Source organism: Rhea americana, unplaced genomic scaffold (assembly GCF_003343005.1).
Source record: "Rhea americana isolate MKP2758 unplaced genomic scaffold, rheAme1 scaffold_24, whole genome shotgun sequence".
In the NCBI taxonomy this organism is placed as follows: domain Eukaryota; kingdom Metazoa; phylum Chordata; class Aves; order Rheiformes; family Rheidae; genus Rhea; species Rhea americana.
In genome coordinates, this window is record NW_028186357.1 from 7338267 (window position 1) to 7355079 (window position 16813).

The 16813-nt window shown below is 38.8% G+C and overlaps 1 protein-coding gene across 2 annotated transcripts in view; it reads left to right on the plus strand.

Moving 5' to 3' along the window:
- Positions 1–15429, plus strand: part of CDH5 (cadherin 5) — a 34086-nt gene extending 18657 nt beyond the window's left edge. For both annotated transcript variants that reach the window (XM_085306438.1, XM_085306439.1), the window contains 11 exons: positions 110–314; positions 4225–4513; positions 4603–4719; positions 5692–5856; positions 6258–6445; positions 8334–8587; positions 9179–9321; positions 10196–10320; positions 11362–11470; positions 11758–12003; positions 12774–15429. In XM_085306438.1, the coding sequence (XP_085162564.1) occupies positions 123–314; positions 4225–4513; positions 4603–4719; positions 5692–5856; positions 6258–6445; positions 8334–8587; positions 9179–9321; positions 10196–10320; positions 11362–11470; positions 11758–12003; positions 12774–13267 (2322 nt within the window). In that variant the 5' untranslated portion in view covers positions 110–122 and the 3' untranslated portion in view covers positions 13268–15429. The remainder of the gene's footprint in view (positions 1–109; positions 315–4224; positions 4514–4602; positions 4720–5691; positions 5857–6257; positions 6446–8333; positions 8588–9178; positions 9322–10195; positions 10321–11361; positions 11471–11757; positions 12004–12773) is intronic.
- The last annotated feature ends 1384 nt before the right edge of the window (positions 15430–16813 follow it).

A 16813-nucleotide genomic window follows, 5' to 3' on the forward strand; every position in this document is an offset into this window, starting at 1 on the left:
TAATCAAATTTCCTCTAGAAGGAAAGTCTATTTGCTCTTCAATGTGTGCTCTGATTAATGCGATTCTGTTGTTATTTACATAGTTTTCATATTTTATCATACTTTCTAGGTTACAGAAGAAGATGAAGAGTCTTATTCTACTTTTCTCATTGTTCTTGGCTCCAGCATTTGCCTATAAAGAAGGTCAGAAAACAAARCAAAACTTTTCTTCTTCAAACAATACCAGTCATAAACGACTTAAAAGAGCCTGGATATGGAACCAAATGCATATCAAAGAAGAGATTGATACACCATTACCACACCATGTTGGAAAGGTAAATAACAGTCTTTTGGCAATGAATAGTTAGAAATGCAGACAGCAAATGAGTGTCTTGAACAGTGCCCCTTGTAGGCATTTTAGGCAGAACAGAAGGAAAACAAGGAAATAGAAATGGGACTTAATAACATGTTACAGTGTTAAGAATACAGAGACAGAATAAATCAAGAGTGATGTCAAGGGGATTAGAACTCTTTGGAAGAATACAAATGAATTTAGGAGAATGGCAAGTATGGAGCATCCAAAGTGAAGGACAGTTGCACTGCATGCCGGTGTAAAGTCAGGAGGAAATCTGGAAGCTGATGTATGGCAATACTTTTCAGGCAGCTCAAGATTCTGTCTTTCAAACATTTGGGAGATCAGCTAATAGATATCACCTCTGCATTTTACATTGCCTGTGGATTTGGCTAAAGCCTTTTAGTTAAAAAAAAATATTTTKCAGATATGACCTCGTGTCAGCATTATGTTCATAAATTTTGATTTAATGTTTCCTTTTACTGGAAAAGTTAACATCAGGAAGTAGTTCCTCAATTAATAGATAATATAGTTTATATTTTACTCAAAATCAAAAGCAGCTCTGTTTAAAACATTTAAAATCTGTAACCTGAGTAGACTGACACAATAATTACAACAAAATTTCTCCCACACAATRTTTAAGGCACTTTTTACTCCACCAAGAAGCACTATTGTATATTTCCTGAAAACATCGTCTTCCCCCCAAAATCTGTCCATCGTGCTTCAGTGCCACAGTTGCCCCTTAAAATGACATATACAGTTACTGAACTTGTACCTCATTTTTAACAACAATAAAGCTCTGAAATGCTTCATGTATAATTGCAGTTTCAYGCTTCTGCATTTCATTCGAAATAGCAGATATAAATCTCTGTAGATTGAAAAAATGAGGAGTAATCTGAATAAGRGATGCTTTATTTGTGGACTTTTTTGTATATGTTGAAATTCAAGAYACTCAAATGAGAGGGGATATAAAAGTACAGCTTTTATTTGACTTATTTATTTGACTGTCATTTTTTATTTTATAATAACCTGTGCGTATCATATGCATCACCTGAAGAACACACAGATACTGTAAGTAGTAAAAGGTCGCAAAGGCATATCCTATTCCACTTGGAGAAATCACTGAACTCCTAGCTTCTCATATCACCACATGCTGGAAATGGCCATCCCCTGAAGTTCCACCAGGGAAAATTTCCCAATCCTTATCAAGAGTCTCACTAGGAAAAACACAGTATTTAGTATTTTAACTTAACCTGACTCAGTGTTGCTGGCTGCGATTCAGCAATGACCCCGCAGGCAGGCTGTCTGACCGAGCWCAGGGGCAGTTACCCCCCCGGGACCGTCGTGATAAACAGCTGTCCTACGTATCCACAGGCTGCTGCCTAAAAGAGAAGGGAGGGGAATTACAACTGTCTGCGTATTACTCAATTCAGAATATATTTAAGGATTATACTTTCATTATCAGTATTCAATTAGCTATTTTATTGTGCACTGAATCTSCATCCTCTAACTACACACCTGTCCTCACTGCAAGTCTAATAGAAAGTACCATTCATCATGACCTTTCATGCACATTCCTTCGTGTTTTAAGAGCACTAAGAGTATTACATGAAAYTAAGAGAGACGGTTCTAATGTTACAGCCTCTCGAGACTGTCTGTTGGCTATCTGTATCTACAAAAAGGTTTTCAGTTTCTTTTGTTCCTTTACTCATCAAGCTGTCAAACTGTAATGATGAAAATAGAGACGTTAAATAAAACATAACAGAAGTGTAGTGAACTTTATATATGCAGAAATAAGTAGCGGGTAAATAAAAAACTAGAATTGGTCTATCTTTACTCCTACTGGAATTACTGTCACTTTTCCCATAGCTTTCAAGGAATGAAGCATTCTCTGGTTCTGAAAATTCAATACATGGAGTATTTGTTTATTTGCTGGTTCACTTGCTTTAAAAAACATAGTTTATATCTCTCAGTTTGGATACAAACCAAAACTGCTATGTTTAGGAGATATCTTACACAACTGAATAGCTTTGTTTCACAAAGCAAAAGCAATTAATTGTAAAAAAAAAAAAAAAAAAAAAAAAAAAAAAAAAAAAAAAAAAAAAAAAAAAAAAAAAAAAAAAAAAAAAAAAAAGTAATGAGCATTGACCTGCTTGCAGACTCATTTTCTCCAGGGCAGCACTCATAAAATCCTATGATTAACTGCACATCACCAGACAAAGTTCCTCCAATCTAGTCTTTCAAATTGAACTAGTCTGACAGTTCTCAGATAAATGCAGTTGTACGTTTTCCTCCCGTGTACAACAAGCAGCATCTGTCAAGGCTGTCTGGGTAAAGTGAAACAGGCCTTTCTGGATCAGTGCTGTTCACTGGCAGAAAGCACGAGAGAGAGGAAAGAGGCCGCAGGGCACCCTCCGCTAACACAGGGTACCGCTGTTCCTGCTCAGACCAGTTCAGTAGGAGATCGAGGAGAACGCTTCTATTCCTGGAGCTGCCCTAAATAAGAGTAGTTTGCTCTGCGCTGTGCTCTGTGGTCTTCCGGCAGAGGAACGCTTCTGGTTGCTTCTGCAACGTCTGCGTTCAGCGCGCTGCGCTTGCAGGACCGCGCACGCGCTAAACCCTTTAGGAAGGCCACAKCAGCACGGCAGACCTGAGCGAGAGCTGCAGGAATATGCTGATACGTTTTGCTTTTATCTTTCGTGACCCCGGACGCTTTCCTTTGTAGGTTCATCCTCAGCTTTAGCAATGGCAGTCTTCAAAGTCTGCCTCTTTTACACTGAATAAGTAAATAAAAACTGAGAAAGAAGGCAAAGACTACACTCCCATCTTTGAGACAAAGGCAGGGTTATTTCCCATGTTACCTCTCCAGAGTGTAAGCTCTTCTTCAGCAGCCCCAGCAGCCAAAAGCATGATTACGTATGCAGAATGAGGGAAGAAAATCTCAAAAACGTATTTCAAAATAGAAAGCCCAAATGAAAGGATATTCAACAGTAAATGACAACTACAGGATAAATCAAATCCTGAATAACAAACAGCTGCAATTTATGATAACATCAGTAACAGAAGACTAGAAATAAGAATGTTAATATAGTGCAGAGAAAAATGTGGTTTAGACCTGCTATCAGTGTACTAGATGGGTCAAAGCACAGAAATGGAAGAATCATCAGATTACCTCCAGATCAAATAAAATAATGTGCAAGATCATTTGGAATTGGATTAGATTACATTTAAATCTGATTAATGTCTATTCTTTTTACTCCATACCTTTTTTCATTGCATAAAATCTTAAAATTTAAACTCCAGGAGGTGGAAATTTAATCTTATTGTCATAAGTATAATCCTAAAAGACTGATCATAAAGGAACTACATGTGACTACTTGCAAGAAAGCTGTAGGAGTTCTGCTAAATGCTAAGTAATGCACAGTAATGCTGAATAATGGCAACAGCTGTGAATATGCATATGATACCGTAATTCAGTGAAACCTAGGCAGACTCTCTGCTGTGTTTTGAGGGTTACTTGCAAACAAAAATGGCTCAAACGGAACAGGGCAGCACTTGAATATCACAATGAGGTTAACAATTTGTATCTTTAACTGCATGAACAATTTATATCTTTAAGGAACTGTGAGATATAATCAAAAAAGAAAAATTCTTGGTATATAAGCACRCAAGTTTCAGTTTAGATCCAAGCTTCATCCTACAGACCTAGATAGAGGATGCAGTGAAGTAGCTGTTTGCTCAGGAATACTCCAGCAGCCCCCAGAATTCTTGGTGACTACTCTGGTCTCAAACTGAATCTGCCAGAGGTCATGACTATGTGCATCGTCTAGTAAAAACTGTTTTTCATCCAGATGCCAAAGCTCACTTTCATCTCTTTGAATTATGCCTTCTAGATCATGTCGAGTGTAAGGAACAACAATGCTAAGTATATTCTTGAGGGTGAATATGCCAACATCATCTTCAAAGTGGAAGAAGACAGTGGTGATGTATACGCATTTGAGAGGCTAGACAGAGAAAAAAAAGCAGAGTATGAGCTGACAGCTCTCATTATTGACAGAAGAAACAATCAATCACTGGAACCACCATCTAAATTTATTATCAAGGTTTATGACATTAATGACAACGTCCCCGTGTTTGTACAAAAGGTATTCAATGGATCTGTCCCAGAAATGTCACCAGTAGGTACGTTCTTCATTCACTCATTTCCCTTCATGACCCTGATTGAAGAGCAGAATTTGCGCTAAACATACTGTTGGGTAAACCTTTTCTAGGAACCTCGGTCACCAAAGTGACAGCTGTAGATGCTGATGACCCCACAGTTACAGGTCATGCCACGGTTACCTACCAAGTCATTAAAGGAGAGGAATATTTCTCAGTTGATGATAACGGTAGGTCAAATATGCAAATGTCAAACTTCTATCTTATGCTTTTAAGGAAACACAGTTTTAAGCTTTTTTCTTTCTGGACAAGATGGAGAATAAGTTACAAAATCAGTTATTGATTGTAATTTAGAAAGATTCTTCCCTCATACTGCCACTGTCTGCATCTGGAAATGAACTAATAAAGTCAGGATATTGGGTGCCATGAACTAAATGAGAAGATAAAAAGTCGTTTTTTCCCCACTGAGGAAGAGACAGATTAGGAACTAATTTATGTTTACATTTTCAGTTTGGCATGGATATCACTCCTGTGACCAAACAGTAAAAAGGTAAATACATAAATCCAGAAACTGTATTGCTCAAGAAAAACTGATGGAAATGCAATGAAAAGATAAGTAACAGGTAGATGGTGATTCCATCCCTAGAGAATTCCCTACAGCTTTGCAGCCCTGGACGTAGGAGGGCAGAGTTACCAGCTTCCTAAATTAGTTGAGACCCGGAGCAGGTCATTACGTACAAACTGAAGTGCATTTTATTGGTTTGATTATGAAATGTGGTTTTCTGTTTTATAATCAATAATTTAACACTTCTTGTCCCTAAACTTTCTTCTTTAAGCCTGTCTTCTTTAAGCTTAAAAATAATGTCAACATCTCCTGTAAGCAGAAAGCATACTGGTTCTCTGAAGCAACTAGCTCAGGTAAAGCAGTGGTCAGACAAACTTTCTACGTGCTAGAGGGACCAAGTTTAGGTATTGTTAGAATTAACTATGCTTAGATCAATTTAAAGGAATGTATTGTACAAAAGCTCTCAAATATACCATCATATAGAAAGATTTCTAGTATTTCTGGCATTAGAAAAACATCATTGTTAAAATGCTACTTAAAGCCAAATGTGTGGCGTAAAGCAAAAATTAGGTATCAAAATTAAGAGATGTCAGACATCCTACAAAATCTAATCATATGCAATGTTATTTTTTTAAAGGTGTTATTTTTACAACCAGGGCTGATTTAGACAGAGAGAATCAATCAACATATGAAATTATTGTTAAAGCAAAAGATGCTCCAGGGTCTTCTGGGGAGTCAAGCACTGCTACAGTCATTATCACTTTAACCGACATCAACGACAACTTCCCAGTATTTAAACACCGTAAGTATAATGCAAGTGGTGTATCAGTTGGAAAGYAAGTGTTGGCACAATTAAAACAAATTTTTATCAGAACTCATGACAATTTTACATTTCTTTAAAATGGACAAAAGAATCTCACATATTCAGAGGGTCTTCTGTATTTCGGCCCTACCTACATTACCCAGCTGATGCACTCCTAGATCAGAAAAAGATTGATACTGACTTTATCACTTTGTACAAAATCTTGACAATGTTGAGAATTAGACTTTTATAAAAAATACATCAAAAGTACAGTCTGTAGAGACAGATAACTGAATTCTCAAGGAAATATTGTTTCGCACATCTGAAAACCAAGAACAAWTTTTAACTAAGTTCAACACTTTCATGTCTTTTTGTTTGTTTGTTTGTTTGTTTTTAAACAGCRTCATTTCACTTTAAAGTTCCTGAAAACGTTTCAGTAGAAGGAGAAGTTGGCAGAGTCAAAGTGGAAGATGTTGATGAACCACAACATAGAAATACGAAATACAGCTTTGTCAAAGGAGATTACAGGGACACCTTTGAAATTGTAGCAAATCCATTCACAAACGAAGGAATCATTAGGCCAAAGAAGGTACTCTCCCTAGGAACAGAAAGATCACTATACTATTTTTCCATTTGTAGCAAGAGTGATTCCACTTAGGATGAGGAACAGAAAAAATGGAAATGCGTAGAAGTCGCAACATGAGATGCACTTCTCCAGAAAAACCTGAACTGTAAGCTCTGTGATGAGAACAGCTGGCGATGTACTAGCCCACTTCAATGACCAGTACTGGGAAAACCTTGAATTATTGCAAAAATGGCACTGGAGACTAAGTCAGATGTTCAGGTTATGCACACCAGGCTCCTCTCAAGCTTCAGATATTCACATGCTTTAAAAAGTCAGTAATTTAGCAGTTTAACCTTCCAACCAAGTCAAAGAACCTTTCTCTTCTGTAGTCAAAGGGAAAACAAAGTAGAAAACATGAATAAGTCCAACCGATCGCTCTTCTAAAAGTGTTCTTTAGAACTAGGCACTTGGTCCAGTCTTAGCTACAGCCTCCTTACCTTCTTCAATGCATTTCAGAGCTTCCCAATTACCTCCTGCTAGCTCTGTAAGAGGACCTGGATTCCCCAAAGCTTTTATCACGTTTTTTTGTCATTGTTTCATTTTATCATTGTTTTTTAATTCCCAGACCAACTTAACTTGTACCAAGGGACATTCCTGCACTACATGGAGTGTTGCATAGCATGCATTGATTTCATTGACTTACAGTAACCCCCTCCCCAAAAAAAAAAAAAAAAAAAAAAAAGGAGGGGTGGGGGATCAGCTCTAAATTATGTCCTGGAATACTCTGATTGACATGAATGTGCTTTTCACTTCCAAGCTCCCTCTAACTATTAAGACTACCAAAGTTGTCAAGAGGAGGAGAAAACTTTATGGGAAAAAAAAGCACCAAATATTACAATACTTCCMGTGAAGCGTGGAGATGTGGTAACAGTAGGTGTGAGCAGGCTTCCCGCACCAAACGTGGCTCTTCCCTCAATCCTTTCAGGGAAGTGCCAGTTCTTTGCAGATCACATTGCCTGCAGCGGGCGCCGTGAGGACGAGCGCTACGAGATCCCCAGGCGTAGCAGGATCCTTTGGAGTTTGTGCTGCTAAGAACCAGCTCATCTTTTAATACACAGTGGGCAAAGTTCACCCCGGTGCCATGCAAGGGGGCGCACACATACACCAAAATTATAAATATACAACCATTTGAGATAAWATTTCAACTGCTAAATAAGCACTATCACTTCCATGTACTGTGTCCACTCAAACGAAAAAGACAGCCGCTGCTATTAGCTACTGCATATTTCACAGCACACGTACAATCTCAGCCAAGAGTGCACACGGATACAAACGTTCAAACACCAGAGAGCTCGGCTTGTTCTCCCTGCCCTCGTTCCTGGCCTTCCTTCCATGACGGGATGCCTTTTACAATCAGTCAATGAGAAAAATAAGCAAGTGGATGCAGTTCATCACTACCTGTCCCAGCAGTCAGTCAGTGCAGCTAGGAAATCTGCCTTGAATGACTGCAGAACAGAAAGCTCAGCCAGGAGGAGGAGAATCTGGCCCTCACCTTCGAGAAAAAGGAGCTAAACAAGTTTGGATGAGCRCTGATGCAGCTTAGGGGGAGAGAACTCAGCTTCTGACAGAAGCCTGTAGCTACAGAATTGTAAAAATAAAATTATTTAAACCGAGAAGTTTTGCTGAACATTGAATATTGAATAAATGTATTTAAAACCAGAAATTGCTCAAGCTACCCTAGTTATGAAAGAGAGAAGTTCAGTAAGCACTTTCCCAAGAATGTAGTTAATTTGAAATTTGCTAGAATTTCCAAACAAAAATGCCAACACAGAGCTTTAGTTTGTATAGATAGCCAGTGCAAAGTTTACTTAGACATCAACAAAAGAAGAATATCTGTTTATCTTTTTTCTAGCCCCTGGACTTCGAAAAAGTAGCAGAATACAGGTTTGACATCGAAGCAACAGATCCCACAGTTGATCTTCGCTATTTTAAATCTGGTGGTTCTAGGAGCATCTCCACCGTTACCATTGAAGTTATCGATGTTGATGAGCCTCCTGTCTTCACTAAACTGCCGTATGATTTTAAAGTAAGGGAAAATGATCCAGAAAAACGAACACTTGGCTCAGTTTGGGCACATGACCCTGACGCAGCTAAACGGAAAATCAGGTAACACAACGTCAGCTTTAGTAATTTTATCTGAGAATTGAGAATTTGTTAACGATCCCAAGAATTTGATAAGTAACTAAGAGACTTTTGCCCAATTTTTCAGAAATCCACAAGCTGAAAAAAAATCCAATTTGGTTTTTCAGTCACTTCAACCATGGGCGTATACTGGAACCAACAAATATGAACATAAGTTACATTTACGCATGTAATTACCACACAGACTCACTTATAAAACACTTGTGCATTTATGGGAAAATGTATAATTCTGGATACTTTTATGTGGCTATAATTTATTGTTGCTATTTTTATTGTAATAACTTTCTTGAGCATGTGCTTTGAAAAGAAAAGAAAACAGACTTCTTAACCAGCAAAGGACAATAATTTGGGACCTTTTCTGATGATATATTACACTCTCACAGCTTATATACTCACAGCTTACATAGTTTTAGGGGAATATTCTGGGAGAGTCTGCTCATCATATTAATGCAATTTGTCATGCAACTCCTCTCTAGCCTTCTGCTATGAAGAACACAAGTGAAACACAGTATTATCACCCTTGTATTAACATACCTCTTTTTAAACAAAAAACAGATTCAGCCGCCGAAGAGCCAGTCCTAATGGAGACTACATTAGGATATCCGATACTGGAATTATTCAAATTCCTAGACCTCTGGACAGAGAATTCAGTGCCTCATACAACATAACAGTAGCAGCCCAGGAAGTCCTTGAAGATGGTAAGCCCTATCCATTTTCTTTTTTTGAAAGAAATCAAAATATGACTTTAAAGCAAGACTATAGCTTACCAAAAAGGAAAGCCCCAACCTGACAGCTGGTTCACACAAAGTTACAAAAGAAGCGGCTGCTCACAAGCTTTGCACAGTAATCTTCCAAATCATACAAATACCTAAAAAAGATCCAAATATAGTTTTCATATTTGGCCCTTGGCTGTTAGGAAAATGCATTTAATGTGTTAAAGGAATAAAAAGGGCACGGGGAGAGGAAGATGCTTGGGATGAGTGGAGAAGCCTTGTGGTGAGAGCAGAGACATCCCACCAGCTGCCCGCTCTCACCCAGTTACAAAATCCCTGCCGAGCGATGGCAGCGGGAGCGTGGGGCAGCTGCAGCCAGCCAGGCACGGCTGCCGTCACCTTCAGCACTTTCTCTTACTCCAACACAGCAGTAAAACTCAAGTCTGACTCCCAYAGCAAAAATCTTCCGACACTGTCCTGGGGTTTCCAGCTGCTGAGTGACAATGTCTACACCAGGGCCAGGCCCGCACTGGTCCCACCATCACAGCTCTGCCTCTGGGCCAGCAGCCTTAGTGCCAGAGAATAATCTTGGACACCACAGGCGCAGAGTCTGAAGAATCAAAGAGCCACAAGCAATTACCATTTTCCTCTCTTCTTCCTCACGGAGCCTGGATAATTTAGTCCAATATGAGAGCTGTTAGAAAAAAATGGATCTATCAAAGGAAAAGTCAAAATGAATGATGGAGCTAGGAACTCTTTATCCATCATGTAGGAGACGTACAGATGGACACAAGCAAGAAAAAAAGGCAGCGATATACCCAACATCTAAGTGACGTGCGTTGCTGCTATTTTTTTCCAGGTCATCTTTCTGACAGAGAATCACATGCCCAAGTTCATGTCATAGTTACTGATGTAAATGATAAYGCTCCAGAACTTGTTTATCTCGAGGAGCCCAGAGTGTGTGAAAATGCTGCACCAGGAAAGGTGAGACGGGTTTTTTTTCTTAATCCTGAATTACCTACTTGCAAGTCTAAGCAAAACCTATCTTTTATTWAAAAAAAGTCTCAGTTTTCACAGCCAAATACCTGATCTGAAATTATTTTCAGCAATTTCCAAACTGTCAGAGGTCAGAAATCTTTCTTTAGGGCTTTATACTAATAGGCTATAGACATTTATCTGCTTATACACATGGACTGCACAGTTCCTCCCCTCCAGGCTTGTAAGTACGTACATGCATTAGCAACTGAACTGTGAAGCAAAGGCAACACTTACAAAGCAAAAATTAACAATTCAGTGCCAAACTGCCACRTGTAACATTGCTGTAGAATTATCAGGAGGCAACTATCCGCATACACAAGTAGTATTCGCATTCGTGGTTTTAGATGTTTGGCCTCAGATACACATYGTTAGCCTATATATATACTGTTCGATTAACTTACAACCTTTGAAACAGATTGGACTCTTTGAAGGAACCTGCTAGAACACACAAGGTATTATCTCATCTTTAACTTAATGTTTAAACTACCTTTGGGACATAATCATACACATCTTGTATGCATTACGCATCTATGGTATTGCAGGTTGAGGTTTTCAAAGGCCAGCAGGTCATTCAGGAGTGGAAGTCTCAGTGACATTCAATGACTGAGACTCATCTCTCTAAATAAGTTAAATACTTCAGAAGATATCCATCCATCTTATGTATTTCAATGAACATTTATTATGTATGTCTTTTAGCATAAGACATTTTTTATGCTTTAATTACCCAAGACTTTGTCTTTTGTCTCCCATCTGTCAGTGAAGTTAAATCACTGTTTTAGCAGAAAGATAGTGCTCTTTTTGAAGAGTTATAAGGAAATTATTTCCTTTGGAAGAACTAGAAGAGGAGCATCATGAAATATCTTTGTCCTGCCCTTTACTGAAAATGTTACACAGGATACACAGCCGAGCTATAACTTAGATACTGTAAGCCTTTTTATCATTCGAGGCAATGCATACCAAAAATTATGATCTCTTCCATCTTTATAGGTAGTCGTCAGGATTTCAGCTACTGACAAGGATGAAGTATCACCTAGAGGTTTCTTCAAATACTCCCTGGCCACAGAAGATAGCAACTTCTCTTTGATTGAGAACTACGGTAGTGTATCTATCCCTGCAGTGGATTTTCTCAGATACCTGAAGTGAGACACTTAGGACACAGGGGAGAAAAGCTGTAGCAATAACCAAAGTTTGGTCCAGTTAGGCTTGTCTTATTTATAAATTCTTAATCTACTACAAAAATGTTGTTTGTCACCACCCAGGTTTGACTGCTCTGTCTGTTAAAGGCTTGCTCTGTGTCAGCAGAAGATTTATCAACTAACCAAAAATCTATAAGGAAAATCAAGTAGAGATTATCACTTAATCATATGTTGTTACTTCTTCTAGATAACACAGCTAATATCACTGTCAAATATGGACAGTTTAATCGTGAACTTGCAAAAATCCACTACCTGCCTGTCATCATCTCAGACAACGGCGATCCTGACCTCAGCAGCACAAATACACTTGTCATCAGTGTCTGCAAGTGTAATGAAAAAGGCAAYTTCACTTTTTGTGAGGAAAGAGCTAAACAAGTTGGAGTTAGTATTCAAGCAYTGGTGGCAATTTTCATCTGCATCCTCACAATCATTGGTAAGTATTTGGCTTGTGTAATGTTCTCTGACTTAAAATGTGGGGATTTTTTTTTTAACTAAGTGCACAAAAGTCTTGTGCCTATGAAATGGTCATGAACGCAGAAATACTCTATTTAATTTGCTCTTTTTACCTGGCCTGCTAGTGTGTTTTCAGCTAATAAAATGTGTTTGTTCTATTGGAAAGGTTGAGGCATTGGAAAGGTTATTGCAGGTATACATAATATACTTGATTCATTGTTACTAGGCTCAAAGRGAGCTATAAAACCGGAAATGTGTGCCAGCACAGAAACAACAGGATTCCAGCTTCCAAAGGCTAAACTAGTYGAGACACCCTTTAAATGGTCCGCTGAACGTATTTATATAAATACATCTGTAACACACTAGTAGATCATCTGTTTGCAAAATTTGGAATCTACCAGGGCATGGGCAACTTTTGAGGTTTTTGTTGCTTGAGAAGAGACCCCATCGCAAATATCGCAATGTAACTATCATTTAATGTCTGCCAGGAAAAGATTTACWGATTCAAGGCAATAGTTGACAATTACTCAATAAACTTGTCACACTATTCATTTGAACTTGCGACTCTAATGCAAGAGTCACAATTCCTGTACAGATCAAACTGCTTTGAAAATATRCAAAACCTACAGTGTCTAATAATTTTTTTCCTCAAGAAAAAAAACAAATCTTCAGACTTTGTGTCTGAAATGCAGCTTTACTCTGCTTCCTTGCATCTCTATTTACACTTGCCAATGGATGTTTTCTTTGCAGTAATTGTATTGCTAATTCTGCTAAGAAAGAGACACAAGAAGGATTTGAGCGGTCTCGGGAGGAACGTGGCAGAGATTCACGAGCAGCTTGTCACTTACGACGAAGAAGGTGGTGGTGAAATGGATACCACAAGCTACGATGTGTCTGTCCTCAACTCTGTCCGCAAGAATGGTGTAAAGCTAGAAGCAGTACCCTCTCCATATGCACAAATACAAAAATCTTCTGGAAATATAACTTCTGGTGCTGGAGAAATGGAAATTATGATTGAAGTTAAGAAAGATGAAGCTGACAACGACAGGGATTTGCTGCCGTATGACACACTTCACATATATGGCTACGAAGGTGCTGAGTCCATTGCCGAGTCTCTCAGTTCTTTGGAATCAGGCTCCTCAGACTCAGATATTGATTATGACTTTCTAAATGACTGGGGACCAAGGTTTAAAATGTTAGCTGAGCTTTATGGGTCAGAACCAAATGAAGATTTTGTGTACTGAGTTCAAATTAGCCATTTCCTAATTAGCCAGTTTTCTCCCTCCTGCCACATATAGACATCAAGGGCTTTCCAACGGCCAAAGAAGGATTCACAGCTTTTTACGCAAGCAGTACTAAGATTTCAGACAGACAGACGAGAAAAAATCATGACAGCAGCAGGGATAAAGAGAAACACACAAGCTAAATACATCAACTTTCCCGAGCATTGCTATCCTTCCTAGCATTCTGTTCTTTCACAAAATTACTGCTCAGGGACCTGCCTGAGTCTTCTAGGACACGACTTTTCGCCCCATCGTGACGAACACTTCTCCTTAAAAAGTTGCTCTGTCTCCAGTTTCTCCTTCATTCCTCCTCCTGTATTCTTTTAATCAACCTGCATTCAGGATCAGCATCTGTTGAAATGGAAAGGCTCAGGGGCACTGGGAAGGCATATTTTGTATAACCTCCTGTATCCTGGGCCCACTGGTTTGCCTGGTCCTCATCTTACATTCACATTCCATGCTTACATTTACCCAGCAAAGGCAAGGAGGAACATATGGTCTATCACTTAATATTAGAAAATATTCCATCACATTCAAAAAAGAGGCATGTTTTTTTCTTCTTTCCAATCTATTAATTAATTCTTGTTTTATAGTCTTCTACTACAAATTCRAGTTACCAAAGATAAAATTAGGGAGGATTTTTAGATGCACAATCTGGCTTCATCTGTCATTTTTAACAGCCTGATGATGATTTCAGGCACCTTTCTGGAGTGCTAGAATTCCTCTAGCTATCAGCAAAATTATTTTTTCTTTCAGTAAATAGGATGTCAGTGTTATTCACTGGCACATATCCTGCAGGGCAGGAAACCTGAAGATCAGGGGAATGTTAAGATCTAATACTGTAGATTTCTCCAGATTGCAACACAGGTCTCTCTAGATCTCTAAAAAGGTTGAGTAWGTTTTCTATTCAACATTATTAAAGGAATTTTATTATTTCAGGGACAAACGAAGGGCATCATTACTGTGAAACTGTTTTGATTTTTTCTAAGCAGGTACTGTAAAAATGGGTATTTTCCCTCTAGGAAAATATTGTAGACTTCCAAACTGGAATGCTATACACCTATGCATTTGCATGCATGAAAGAACCACAAATGTAAGTAAGGTTTTGGAGCTGCAATCACTATGCCCCTAGCAAGCATGTGCTTAGGTTCTCACCTGATGAAGAGTCACACAATGAAAAGAAGAAAACTTCCCGTGCGTGAAGTTACCCAGCCGTACACATTTTGTAAAAAAGCAGGTGTCTTAGGACAACGGCCTGACTCTGGCTCCTGGCAATGCAGCCTCCTATTGCCTTCAGCAGCAGCAGAACCCAACCACGTGGATACCCAGTTTTGCAGAATCTGTGCTGGAGCTGTATGTATTAGTCTAGTTGGTTTCATTATTTAAATTTGGTAGCTAACCAGATAACACTATTTCTCTTTTTTTTTTCTAAACCAGAGTAGTGGAACCTCACAAATGTGCTTTTCAGTTACCCATGACATCTCTAATTCACACTCCCTTCCCAGCAAAGGCTTCCTCAGCAGGAAACAGCAAAACACTATAATATGGTCTCATACTCTCCATTACTATAAAAAATTGTCTAACACAACATTTAGTAGGACACTAATGCATACTATCATAAATAATTGAAATCACTCACATTTTCAAATATAAACTAAAGGAAAAATAAGTAGAATACTGTCCATCAATCAAATCAGCTTTGGATCAGACCCTTTATAATAGAAGCACATGTTGGGAAAACAGTCTTGGTTTATTTTTATTGTGTTCATTCACTTTTATTTTGCTTAATCCAGTCAACAGCGTATGCTATTGAGGTTCCATGTTAGTATGTTATAAAGAATTCTAACTAATAATACTTACAATTTAARGTTTTCATCAGTAATTAAGATATTGACAATCAACAGGTAGTTAGTTAGAAATTATTTAGTGCAGTGAATAAAGTACTTCAGTAAGCATCATCTCAATTACATTACCTGTAATCGCTACTTTTAAATCTGTTTTGTAAAGCTGTTTTAAGGAACACTGTATTGATTTCCACTGTATAAAGAGTTTGCACTGGGTATTTTCTTTTTATATTGCTGTACTGTATTTTTTTAACTTCATAAAAGTGAATTTCAAGTTTGGGTGTCCTGTGTATTACTGAGTTCCACGAAGCCACTACGAGGCTTTGTGCTAGAGTGAATTCAACCACAAAAACACTAGAATTTACACTCAAATCAAACTGAAATTAGACACAAATTCACAAACGGACTTTCTGCAAAAGACATTTTGTCCTGCTCCTTGGAAAGCTGCCAGGAAGGCTCGCGAGGCAGGGAGGAGGAAAGCCCAGAGGAGAGCGCAGTCTGGCCCGAGCAGCGGCAGAGGCTGAACCCTCCGCCTCCGGAGGCCGAGCGCTCGCCAGCCCTACCGGACTCGCTCCATCCCTTCCCGCGTGTGCGCCGCCAGGCTCCACAGGGACTCGGCAGCACCATTTTCGCTGCTGTCTCGCCCTTTGCCGTCACCGGACGTGCGCCCCGCTCAGATGGAAAGGGACCTAGGCAGGAGCCAAAGCCCCAGAGCCTGGCGTCAGCATCCACCCCAGGCGGGGCGGCTGCACCGATGCCACCGGCGCCGAGCTCAGCTCCCGTATTACGGCGGGGGAAACGCCAAGCCCCAGCAGACCAGCCTGCTGCCTTCATCTTATTCTCCCACTTGCTGCTACAGATATAAGCAAGCAGGATTAAACTGTGTTACACAAAAAGCTCCAACTTTCTCGCAACGCAGGAATTAGATCAGACACAAAAACAGTAGATTCTTGTGACAGGGGAATAAAAAATTATCCCTAAATTTGCAGTTTTAGATAGCACAGTTCTTTAATAGCTCCCCTCTCTACTAATAATTACTACCCCAATATATTCCAAGATACCCCAACATATTCTAGTGCTTTAAAACAATCCCATCAGTTTATCCCAGATACAGCACTTACAGTTTACAAAGCTTGGAATAATGCAAAGTAATTCAATTCTTTAAGTTCTAATTTCCATAAGAAAACTCAGAATTAAACACACGTTAGCACAAGTTGTATGAAAAACACAATAGATGTGCTAATTATGTTATAATGAAATGCATTTTTCCAAARAAAGAATTTGATTAAACAGTTGTTGTTTGTAACTTGTACCACAGATTTTCATAAAGGTTTTCATTATTCATTTAATTAATATGCATTTCAATCTCTTATCCCTAAAAGTATACCGTAAATTATTTTRCTACGTCCATGCCATTTAATAAAGGTTTCTTACTCCCATCTCATTAGAGTTTTTTCTGAAATAATGACTTGTGATTGGAATCCTTGATAAGTATCACAGTAGCAAGGAAAAGTTGTTTGCACACTAACACCTGGCACCCTGCCATACTTCCCAAATAAGTCAGGTGAGCTAAGTTCCCTTTATCAAAATGAATTTCCACTGTTCAGAGAAAAGAAGTTACACCAGCTATTAAAATGCAGCACCACTGATAAACCGTTAGGAA